Source organism: Pyxicephalus adspersus, chromosome 11, assembly GCF_032062135.1.
Source record: "Pyxicephalus adspersus chromosome 11, UCB_Pads_2.0, whole genome shotgun sequence".
NCBI classification, from domain to species: domain Eukaryota; kingdom Metazoa; phylum Chordata; class Amphibia; order Anura; family Pyxicephalidae; genus Pyxicephalus; species Pyxicephalus adspersus.
This window is the reverse complement of record NC_092868.1, coordinates 42450793-42463883: the sequence shown is the minus strand read 5'-3', so window position 1 is coordinate 42463883 and position 13091 is coordinate 42450793. Positions and strand designations below refer to the sequence as shown.

Sequence of the window (13091 nt, the reverse complement as noted above, 5' to 3'; positions counted from 1 at the left end):
TTCCATGGAACCACCTATATTAGATAGCTTAGTTCTCATGGACTTTTATGGGATTACCTCCTTATAGCTAGAAAGCTGGGTTCTCATAGACTTCTAGCCAACTGTCTACCTATAGCTAGGCCACTAGATTCTCAAGAGACTTTTATGGAACTGTCTACTTATATCTAGATAGCTGGGTCTTCATAGACCTCTATGGAACTGCCTACCCATAGCTAGAAAACTGGGGTCTCATAAACTTCTGTAAGACTTCCTATGTTTAACTAGACAGCTGGGTTCTGATAGACTTCCATGGAACCACCCATATTAGATAGCTTGGTTCTCATGAACTTTTATGGGATTACCTCCTCATAGCTATACAGCTGGGTTCTCATGGACTTCCGTGGAACCACCTATATTAGTTAGATAGCTTAGTTCTCATGGACTTATATGGGATTACCTCCTCATAGCAAGTCCTCATAGCAAGACAGCTGGGTTCTCATGGACTTCCGTGGAACCACCTATATTAGTTAGATAGCTTGGTTCTCATGGACGTTTATGGGATTACCAGCTAGACAGCTGGGTTCTCATAGACATCTGTGGGACTGCTTCCAAATAGCTAGATAGCTCCAATGTGAAGATTTTACTAGCAGGGTGAAAGCACTGGGAAGATGCAGTCACAGAACAAATACAAAGATAAAATTGTGGGGTAGAGGAGAGGCAAAAAGGTATGTGCACTTTGTCTAAAATTGCACATATTCTTCAAAACCTAACAAACAGAACAGAGGAGTGAATGGGCCATGATAGGAAGTTGCATATTGGGTTTCTACCGAACGGGATATTTACCTATTAGGGAGGATTAAGAGTCTGCAAAGAGCAGCAACCAATCAAGATTTACCATTCTCTTATTTTGCTCCAGTCAACTGAAATCTTTGGCTGCAGCAGGCCACTATGGTCCGCTCCTATTGAATGCTGATCCCACCAGTAACACACTTCCTGTTATTACATGACAACCCCAATATACGGTAGGTCTCTGTAATTTATAAAGGAGCTTTTGTCTCTCTTGAAATAAAAGCTGTTCCAGTCCCCTTTTCATGGAATACACTGTAATGAAGAGAGGCTAAAAATCCAACCTTCCCTTCAGACAATGGTGCTGGTCATGTGATCAAAGGTCTAGACCAACTCTTCTTGAATAAAGAGTTCAGGTTTAGATCAGCTGGTTCTCCCCATCATCACATAAACCTAGCTGGAGTTATGAACTGGAAACTGGATAGCCAATGGCACGACCCACAAGTTAAATTGAGTTTTATTTTTTTTAGAACACAGATGGCACTCAATGTATTATTATTAAACTTTATTTATAAAGCACCATAGTACTTGGCATTGTACAATAAATAGGGATCTAATTAGCCCTTTTCCAGACAAATATTTTTTTGAGGATGAGGACCCAAGCATTTCTTGAGCTCATAAAGGATCTGTGACCTTACATTTCAGCAGCTAAACACAAGAAAATCCTTTCTGGCACCTTTATCACATTAAAAATATCAGCATGGTGCAACCCACCCAGTGACACTCACTGTCTTCTCGGAATTTTCAAAGTCCTTCCCAGTGTTACACAGCCTTCATTGACCTCCCCCATTGAACCACATCTGGTGGAGAAAAAAACCTAAATTTTGGCCAAGAATGCATAGGGGACACACTGCAGGGCTGGAAAGATTTTGAGAATTTACAAAATGCAGATCTCCCTGGTGCCGATGTTCAGTAGACTATAGTGGCCTAAAATGATGGGGAAGGAGAGGTTACTTGAAAAGGGGAGTAAGTGCACCATTTTGATCTGAGAACCCCTGCTTCCAAAATTAAAATCAAATTTCGAGAAACATAGCTTTAAGCTGATGTTTGTAGGGAGAGGGTAAGGGTATTGATATGCCCCACACCTCCCAACTCCCCATACAATAAGTGTAATGTAATAAAAAAAACAAGTTTCTAATTTTAACCAATAAAACTTGAATCTGCCAGAGTCGTGTTACAAAGCTCATACCCCCAGTGACCCATGCGAGCTGCACTCTAGATTCTCCTCATTAATTAAAGGTAAAAGATCTTTCACTGGGCCCATGCATTATTTCAACTTGACACACCTGCCCTAGAAGTGCATTTGGCAAGTTAAGGGAGCACATCTATCCTTTATAGCAAAATCCAAACACTTTGTAGAAAATTATATATAAAACAAAAGGGAACATTTAGGATGAAGACAAAATACATATTATTGGCAAAAAACACAATCAGAGTATTATTAGTACATCCTGAAATAACAGACCCCGGGAGGGGATACCAGGCAAAAGCTAACAGTTGTAAAGGGGTGTATTGTTAAAAAAGGCTAGAAATAACATAACTAGCACAAAATTTCTTTATGCACCAACATTGTAAAAGAGCCCTGTTTAGCCTTTTTACCCCTGATGAACTGTTAAAAATGGTTAATGGTCAGAGTACAATCTTTGCAGAGTCTCATGAGTTTCATGTAGCTGGCTTGGGCCAAGAGTTGTTGGCCCAGAACTAAGCAGGGACCATCTTATGGGAGGTTAGCCAGCTAGAGCTTAAAGAAGCCTTGGTTGAGAATGGCTGGTATAGATGGTCATACTTATAGTGTAAATGTTCGTGTTCTCCTCAGCGCCTTTAACCTGGAGGCACCACCCGCCGCTTTTCGGTAAACACCCAGCTGCTTTTGGGGGACTACTGAAAAGTTGGGTCACAATACAGGGGCTTCCACCCGCCTACAACTTCATCCCACCCAGCTGAAAAAACTTTCTGGTCAAATTGCACATGAACCCGTTTTTCAGGAGCACTGACAGAATAAGGTAAACATAAGATAAACATACTCCTGGGATCGTTAAAACCCAATCCTAGCCACAACAGACGCCAATGGGGTCACAGACAAATATAAAACCAAGAAAAATGTAACTTTATCTTTCATGGAGAGAAAGAGACAGAACAAAGTTGATAAAATAAAAGTCCTGCTCCAAAATGTGAAGATAAATTACTCCACAGAACCTGCAGCTACAGAGTTCAGTAAAGCTGGTTTTATATCACATGTACTGCTGCTTGTTGAAAGGATCCATAGCCTGTTTACAGTTCTACTTTTAAAGTTTTAAGTTTTCCTTTATTGAAAGAACAATTGACTAGTGTGCCCAAAGTTTTACATACAAGTATAAGAAGACAGAGTCTAATCGCAACCAATAAGTGAAAAGGAAGATGGGGTTTTGAAAAGTGCTGTTACACAATAAAACCGACATAAGCCCAATTTACCATAGTCAGATTGGTGAAAGCCATAGGCTGGCTGCCATGGGTAATTGCACTTTACCCTACATAAAAAACCAAGAAAATCACATGACAAATAAAGATAACAGTACAACAAATAATTTTAAAGAACTTTCCAAAAAAATATATAGAATTAATCTACATTGTAAAGTTCAATTCCAGCTCTGTACAATATACTAAACAAAACAGTCTTTCGATAAAATGTGTGTCCCTACTGATGCCTCATCACTTCCTGTCAAGACCACAAAAAATTGGGGAAGCGTTCTATCATTTCCTCATTGACTTTTGATGGATAAACACAAGGTGAGTGCTCCTCGTCCCAGTGAGTCCAGAATGAAAGGCATGTTGAAATGACAAGGTTCCTTGTTACAGTACTGACCACTCAACCTTCGCATCCAAGATGATGGAACTGGACTGCTTGTGGTTTGGTAAACAGGTGGTTGAAGTGACTACAGAGGGGGTGTTTTGCTTAACTGGCACATCGTTAATGACGTATTCCTTCCTGGCAAAAGGTAATGTTGGTAGATAAACCCCACGGCTAAGGTATGGAATTAAGTAAAGAATGGGGTTCAAGCAGCTGTTGAGGCTTACCAAGGCCAATGTGATTCTCCGTAACTTGTAGATACTTTGGCTGGCAGCACATGTCCTAATGATGTTCATTCTCATGAGGAAGTGCAGGAGATGGGTGATGTGGTAGGGTAGGAAGCAAAAAAGAGAGATGACAAAAACAAATACAATGATCCTCATGGCCACTTTCCGATGAATGCTTGATTTGATTCGGCACACTTTCCGTGCCATCACTGGGAAGACCACTCCTATAACAGTAAAAGGTAGCAGAAAGCCAAAAATCAAGGCACAGACATTGTAGGTAACAAGCCGATGCTGCCAAAGTGTTGGGGAGAAGTTTTCAAAACAAGACGTACGGGTGCTGTTCTCCGACACATTGTCCAGTGGACCTCCTAGGATTAACGGCAGTACAATGGCGCTACAGACCACCCAAATGATAATAGTCAGTAATAATGGGAAGAAACTAGACTTGAGTCGTAGGTAAATCAATGGGTGAACAACTGCAAGATACCTGTCCAGGCATATACAGGTAAAGAAGCCAATGCTCAGATAGATGTTGGCATAGAAAAGGGTGCCCATAATCCGGCAAGCTATGTCCCCTAACACCCAGTTGTTTCCAGTGTTGTGGTAATAAATCCGAAAAGGTAGTAAGCATATGAACACAAAGTCCACAGAAGACAGGTTAACAAAGTAGACGTTGGAGCTTCGTGATCTCTGTTTGCGCCGAGACAAGAAGTACAATGCACAGATATTTCCCGGTAGGCCCAATATAAACACCAGGCTGTACGTAACTGTGAAAAAGCCATACTGGAAGTCAGCCTGAAGGCTACAGGCACTGAAGCTGGCATCTTGCATAGACTGATTCTTGTCCATCCTAACATGGGATAAGTCAGCCGAGCCTCAGGCGGTTTTGCTGCAAAAATGGTGAAATCTGCTAAAGATTCAGTCGCAGCAAACACAACCTCAACAGCCGTGCACACTTCTCTGTGTCAGTTCAAGACTAACCACCTCTATTAATACACAGTGAAGCGAACAAAACCACAGGAAATGAAAGGTCTGCAAAAATTAAACTTAAGAAAAAAAAAAGGATTCAGCAGACATGAAAGGAAACACATTTTGAAATAAAGAAAATGTAACCATTATATAAAAAGTCAAATTTTTTACTTCCTGAACGCCAAACACTTTATATACAAAAATGTTCCTGTAAAGCCACAACTTTCTTTTTACAAGGTGTCTGGTTTTATTGTTAGCTGTGTGACTATTGGTTCTGGGGACCATCATCTGTGGTACAGAAAAAGATGAGAAACCAAAAAAAAGGAACAGAAGGTGTGTGTTTGATTTTCCGTAGGGGAAAGAAGTTCTGCTTACAAGTTTGGTGTCTGGGGATTACAAGAGGGGATTTCTCATTTTGGAAAGTTTGCTTTTTTGCTTCTCTACCCACAACTGTCCAAAATAGTTTGCACTTTGACAAGAAAAACCTCTGCAAATGTGGTAGCTCCATTCATATTTTAGACTTTCCCTCTCCTAATATTCATTTGCTAATGGCATACTTCTTGCCCCTGAGTAGCTTTGCTCACTACCACACATTGAAGAAGCCATGTTTGTCACTAGGGATGAGCGAGCGAGTTTTTAAAAAATTGTAAGCAAGAACGGCCCGTGTAAATTCGCCGATTAAGCTTGAATTTTAATTAAAAAGAAAAAAAATTTGCCAAAAAAAAAAAAAAATCGCAGGCTGTGCTGTTCAATGAATGCAACGCCATAACAGGAGGATTCCCAGGACTACATGAATAAATGCAGCTATGAGAATCCACTTCGATCCAGGGGCACTGAAGGATAATTAACCTCTAGTGTTCGAAGATAGCAGTGGAACTGCAGATGAACTCCTAATGGAGTTCCAACGGTCACCGGGCTGTACTTATCATCTGCAGTTCCACTGCGATCCCCGGGCACTAGAGGTTATTATCCTCTAGTGCTGGGGATCACAAACAGGAGGATTCTCAGGGCTGCTGATCTTCCCATGGTTTTGTGAAATCTGTTCGCCGAAATTTCGCAGGCCCATCGAAAGTTCGAGGAAATTTTCGCAAGGAGGCCAGAGGCATTCTCGCTCATCCCTAGTTGTCACCCAAGATGGCCTTCATCTCCACTAGGTTTAATGTGCACGGATAGTTGTAGCTGTCCACCTACGCCAACCCTGGTGGCAAGAACTTACCTGCTAAAAGAATGGGACCGCGAGCTTACAGGTCTGCTTCAGATCACATGACCTCAGACATGATACAGAAGCACCACTAGACCTGATGTTTGTGGTAATAAAAATTAGGATATAGATAGATATATTATGCAGAACATTATGGTAATAAATGTACATTTTTTCCAAGTTTTATGGAAATACAAAAAAGGATCCAGTAAGCTCCTAACATCCTGTAATGAGCTCACTACATTTGCTGCACAAAACTCAAAAGAATTGTCAGCCCTGCACTTCTTCATCTCCACATGAATACATTGAAATTTTTTTTCAACAAAGCAATGCTGTGACCGTGACTCCCAAATACCTGCTTTTACACAGTGTGTATGAAAAGCACTCTTGGGAGATGTAGTTCTGGGGGCCCGCATTGACAATATAAATTATATAGAGTATTTTGTTGACCTTTCCTTTCAAAAGTTCCTGCACATATTTTATGCTGCATTGAAATTGCCCTGCTACTACAATCCCGGCATCACTCAGTGGCCTCTTTGCCTATGTGTGGCCCCCATTAGACTGTTTTATAGACGGAGGGAATTGTAGTAGCGTTGCTATTTCAGTGAAGAGGGAGTTCCAGCCCCTCATAACATTAAGCCCCGCATTGGACTGTTTTATAGATGCAGGGAATTGTGGTAGTGGTGCTTTTTTAGTTTCACGTTTGGCCCGCGACTTTGTCTAAGTTTTTCATTTTGGCCCTCTGTGTATTTGAGTTTGACACCCCAGCTTTAATGGTTTTAGTGGATACTAAATGCTTTTCTAGCAGCTAGTGAAGTAACTTGTAGATTCCAATAGGTGGTGCCAAGTAATTTCTACATTTGATGATTATGTCTTCTAACAAATCATTGTTATTATTATTATTTATTATTGTTGTTAGAAGAGATGTGGCTCTCCTGCTGTAAATCATATGATGAATACTTACCTGTTCATCAGTTGAGGTCTGCTGGAACCTGTAATTCCACAAAAGCCAGAGAGCATCTTTGCTCTTGTCTGTTATATCCAGATAACATAATGATGATCATATAATTATTGTGTGCACATAAATATCATATACATCAGTACTAACTTTTTGTGTGTGTGAAACCGGTGAAACTGAGCTTGCAGAAAGGTAAGTCAAGTGTTCCCTGGCTATACCTTTCTGCCCCAAAACACAGTAAGGCATATAAAATAATTAGAGAATCACAGAATCATGTGATATAAAGCTGCAATTCCATATCCACAAAATACTTGAATCCTCAACTTATCCAGCTCACTTTTCCATAACAACAAAAATATTTCTTAGCCAACCATATAAGAAAAATATAAAACTTTATTTGTACTTTAAAACATTATAATAAACTGTTTTTCAATCGGTAAAAGTCCCTTACATGTTTCTAAATGTGTCCATCTTCTTAACTGGGAGTCTTGTTCATATTTAAATCTAAGGATTGAAATAAAGTATAATTATTAAACAGGACATGCGTGAATATATAATACATAAGTACACAAGCTTAGCTAGAAAATAATGGCAAATAAAGCCCAGCTTTAGATATCCCCCCCCCCCAGAACAGAATAGTAGACAACCCCAGATTCAGTACAATTGCTTCCTGGATCACCCTCTGCCAAATCACACAAAAGGTAGCGTTAATCTATGGCACAGGCTAACGGTGACACAGGAAGCTGCACAGCTGAAACAGGAAAAAAGGTTCCTGCATGTAGCATATGAAATGTGAAGAAATCACAGGAATTACTTATATAATTACAAATTCTTTAACAAATCAACATAAAATGAAACATATAATTTACTGTTTTCAGAGTTCCTCTTTAAAAATAAAACTATGAAAGTTTTGAGGCTCTAAATAAATATAAATAGCTTATTAAAAAATGTCAGCTTTTGCAGCAATCTCTACCCTAAATGGAGAGTACTCCCGAACAGTCCCGGAGTTATTTTGTATGCACATATAGGGATGTATTTAAAAATTGTTCCCTTGTCAATTTGGATGTATTTTTGCTCACAGTCATTCTTATCCCAATGCAATGCTCATTTTAATGGACAATTAAACTAAAACATATTCTGCCACCTAATGGCCAATCACCAGAAGAGCACAGCAATCATATTCGGAAATGCCAAATCTAATGAATAAAGGGACAAATCTAGGTCAAATAAATAATAAATACTCCCCATAAAGTCCAGCTTTAACTGGATATGTTTTTCAACTGTTGTACTTTATCTGTGTTTGCTCCCATAAGTATACAACAGTCACTAAATTAACACATGACAACAGAATCCAGGTCAGTATGACTTAGAAACAGCAGAGTCATAATGACTTTCTTTCAAGCAGACTGGCTGTCAATGAAACCTTAGACCAATAAGAAATCAGTCATTCATTTCTGAGTAAATTAATAGACATACCTATGTAAAAAGCAGTCTTAAGCACCATATAGTCAAAAAGAGATTAAAAAAATTGGTGCGCAATGTTTCATATTTGCTGAACAATAAATATTTTTCAGATAGTTACTTTTTTTAGCAATTTGATCCTCCCTTCTGGTGTAATTAAGCAATATTTTGTGGGGGACCGGACATCCCAGGCATATAATGACTACTGTGATGGCTCCATTATTTTAGCAGCTGTGGCTTATACATAGAGACATAGAACATGGACTGAAATCTGCAAACACAATACAACAGAGCAGGCATTGTGTCCTCCAGGCAGCTCCTTTCAGTGTTCTCTTCTTTACTGTCTCTAATAAGTAAAAAGATAAAATGAGAGCTCTCTCTGAAATTCTGCCAGATTCATAGGAAATTACCATAAGCAGCTTTCCCCTCTTTTGTCACTGAATCAGGCTTCATTTAGTGAACTGCATTGGAAACTCTCAAGGACTGAACACAAGGCAGAATTCTGTCACAGGGTGACATTCTGTACCGGATTTCCCCTCCCGTGATGGGACAATCAGGGCTTCTGACAGCAATGGCTTTGTAGTTTTAATATCTAACCTGTCCTGGATGCAAAGTCTAAGAACCATGAGAGCCACAAGAAAAACAAGCAGTTCTTTTAGTGTCTGGTATGACTAAAAATGAAAAGTGAAACCTGATTGTTTGGTGAAGAGAAAAAAATCTCTACACATCTTTCTGCTTAGTACTATGTTGTATAGTGGTTCAGCCCTAGGTTTAAATCTCTCCAGTAGAATGTAATATGTATGTGTATGTATTGGTAGAATAACTAACCCTACAAGCATGTATTCATATGCTTGTGGCAAATACACGGGCATTTTAGGGGCTCAAGAATGCCCATATCCAGTATTAGGCTGTTTGATTGGCTGCACAAATTAATTTTGGGAAAGTATGGTCCCCAATTATACATTGCCTATCTGCCACTCTAGCTCTCAGGGTTCACTTTTAAATTGAAGCGAACACAATAAGCTCTGATAAAGAAGAAGATTTTTCTCAAAATACCATTAACCTCCCTAGCGGTTAATTTCTTTCTCGTTTTATATGTCTAAAAGCAGTACATTGTTTATTATGAAAATGTATTTAATATAATAGTATGAGTATAATAATGTTTAAAACACAAAATCATGTAAAAATATTAAATAATAAATTTAAAAAAAAAAATTATACTCATACTATTTTATTATACTGTAAAATAAATTTTGAAAACAATGTACTGCTTTTACACATATAAATCCAATGTATTGCATTCAACACAGGCATTCTGCATTGAATGCAAAACAAATGGATTTTGAATTTCCCGTCCCGCCCCACCAGCAACGTACACACGCACCAACATCACCGGGCACTCCCCTGGTGACTCATCATGTGCAGAAGATGCCGGAGGAAGAAGGAAGAAGACAGAGATTGCGGTGATGGACAGCGCGGGATGCCGACGGATCAGGTAAGGATGTATTTACTATTACTTCCCATAGGTTTACCTACCCCGAGTGTGACTCGGGGTTACCACTTTCAGCAGCTTTTTTCTACACTCGGGGTTACCACTGGGGAGGTTAAAAAAAAATCTTGCTAAAAAATGAAATATATAATTATATTCAAATATATATATATATATATATATATATATATATATATATATATATATAGTTATATTTTTTAAACAGTTTTACATAGAACAATATCGTCAGTACAGAAAAAACAGCTCACTGAAATGGTAAAATATGAACAAATTTTTCTACAAACAATGCACCTAGAGCATCTCAGGTAAACTGTTTAAAACTTTTAATACAAACAATAAATGGGGCAGTAGGTGGGAGTGTAAAAGGAAAATAGGGAAGGGGAGAAAGGATAACAAGCAGCAGGAGCACAGTAATTTCACACAGCCTAAAACATGTATCATATTATATCTATTACATTCCTGAGAATTAAAGTCTCACTAGACTTGTGTTGCCTGTGACAATAAGACAGTGAAGTCGGAGGTAGTACTGAACTGAATCCAGTAGAACCTGGTATGGGTAAATCTTTCGGATGTCCCTAAATCTGTGGACATTAAATCCTCCATAGAATGTTTAACATATATTTGACACTTTCCCCAACACTGGCCAACTGACGGTGGTGTTTCACTCATCCAAAATGAGGGGATACATGCTTTTGCAGCATTTAGTATATGTCGTTTCCTTGTCATGTTTGAAACGTGGAGCAGAGCCAGTTCAGGCTTACCTCTTAAATCTGTTGATGTAAAGTCGTACACAGGTTTTGCAAGTGATTCCCAAAAGGGGACAAGCCTCGGGCAGTCCGAAACTATATGAAGTTAGGAGGTTCCAGGGGCCTTCTAACATCTCCAAGAGTTTTGTGTCCACATGAGGATACATTTTTGCTAGTTTACCTGGCATTCTGTACTATCTGGTGACCAATTTGTAATTCATTTCTTGGTACTTTTTGAATACTGAAGCTTTGTTGCCAAAATTTAGCATCATCACTTGTTGCTGATCTGTGAGTTTAAGACCCAGTTCCCCCTCTTCCCACCTTGTCACAAAAGGTGGGATAGCATCAGTCAATGTCGAGATGAGACTATGGTACGCACAGGATAGGGTACCCCTGACATCTGCTTAAGAGATACACTGTGACTCTAAGGGTAAGAGCGGGCGTACAAACTGGGAGGGATGAGGGAGAGATATAAGAAAATACGTCAGTAGGATAGTATGCCAAGCACTCTGCCAGAGTTGGCAGGTCATATTTAGCTTGCAAATCTTTGAAGGAGGCCCAAGAATCATGTCAAATGAAGTGTCTGGTTCTAAAAATCCCTTTAGCAAGCCACATACAAAATATTGGGTCCCAAATACCTGAAGGAAAAACAGTATGGCCCAATATCAGGTATAATGGAAATGGGAAGGCAGCGACATATTGTGCCTGAAAATATTTTGAGACTGCCGATAAGGTGGGTACCAATCGCAGGTGTTTAGACATCCTGGCTTTAATTGCGGCGGGCGCCCAGGCAAAAGTATCTATTGGTACTTCCGATATCTAACTTTCTAGCCACACCCAGAGCTTGGACTGAATTCTTGGTAATACTTGAGTCACACCAGTAGATGGTGCTGTGTCATCATGTGAGTTGTGTAACAAACTCATAATCAGAAAGATAGGAGTTTGTTTCATAATTTACATGAGGACATCATGCCATCTACTGGTGATCAACAATAACGCTTAAGAGTGAAATTGATCAATTATAACCAGCACAAAACTAACTACTTTAACTTTAAAAAAGGGAAAAGGATAAAACAGACGAAGCCCAACAAAGCTAGATGATTGCAGACGTTCTTCAGCTGACTTGAAAATTGCACATTGTGAGCTTTGGTGAAATCAGCCTAAGAATATCAATGTAGGCAAAAAACTTCTACAGTGGTACAAGACTGAAGAAAAGTCTGGCTCCGGATAAAGTTGCCCAGCCACCTTCTGCAACCCTGTCCTGCTAACCCCCGTCCCTGACACAACAATCACACCAAACAGCTACAAAAGACTTCCTGCAGCTCAGCGCAAGTGGTGAAAATCTGGCCTTAGCGCTGACTTCATGGACTTAAAAGCCAGACTACAACACTTTAACACTGAACTCACTGCCACCAAGCAAAATTATTTCTCCACTGTCATTTCCTTTCAAGCTTCCAACCCACACAGCCTCTTCTCAACAATTGACTCCCTCCTAAATCCCACACCTGCTCCCCCCACAACAACTTTCTCTGCCCAAGACATTGCCCCCTGCTTTGGAGATAAAATTGACAAAATCAGACATGATGTCTCTGCTCACCGGTCCACTTCAACCATATCCTCCCCTTCCACCAGTAAATCATCACTTGCCTTCCTAAGCCCTGCTTCTGTGGATGAAGTCTCCTCTCTTCTCTCATCATCTCCATCTACTACCTGTCCGCTTGACCCAATCCCCTCTGATCTACTCCGTGCCCATTCCTCCACCCTGGCCCCCGCCCTTACCAAACTATTCAACCTCTCCCTCTCTACTGGTATCTACCTCTCAGCTTTCAAACATGCCATAATTCTCCCTATCCCGAAGAAACCTTCACTACAATATTGGAGAAGGGATACAGGACGGTAGCTAAAAGGTAGGGAGGGGTCTACCTTTTAGCTACCGTCCTGTATCCCTTCTCCAATGTTTTCAAATTTCTTGAGCGCCTTGTCTACGAAAGACTCACCGATTACCTGAGCACCAACTCTCCCCTTGACCCTCCCCAGTCTGGTTTTCGAGCTGCCCATTCCATCGAAACAGCCTTTACTACAGTGGCCAATGACCTCATCAGAGAGAAGTCTCAAGGAAACTTTTCCCTCCTCTTTCTCCTTGATCTTCCCTCTGCTTTTGACACTGTTGATCACCCCCTCCTAATACAAATCATGCACTCTATTGGTATCAGTGACACTGCTCTCTCTTGGTTTGCTTCCTATCTGTCTGACCGCTCCTTTCAAGTTTCTTTCAATGGTAATTTCTCTTTTCCCACTCTCCTCCCTGTTGGAGTTCACCAAGGGTCAGTCCTTGGACAGGTTCTCTTTTCTCTGTACACCTCCTCT

The 13091-nt window shown here is 40.1% G+C and overlaps 1 protein-coding gene across 7 annotated transcripts in view; it reads right to left on the bottom strand.

Moving 5' to 3' along the window:
* Positions 1–13091, bottom strand: part of PUSL1 (pseudouridine synthase like 1) — a 52887-nt gene that overhangs the window by 7154 nt on the left and 32642 nt on the right. For 4 of the 7 annotated variants that reach the window (XR_011922714.1, XR_011922716.1, XR_011922715.1 and 1 more), the window contains exon 1: positions 3277–6418. Coding sequence is in view for 1 of the 7 variants with exons in the window: in XM_072426098.1 (XP_072282199.1) it covers positions 7483–7511 (29 nt within the window). In the remaining 6 variants the exon portion in view is untranslated. Of the gene's footprint in view, positions 1–3276; positions 6419–7382; positions 7512–13091 lie in introns of those variants that run through there. The other 3 variants (XR_011922718.1, XR_011922719.1, XM_072426098.1) reach the window with 2 other exon arrangements.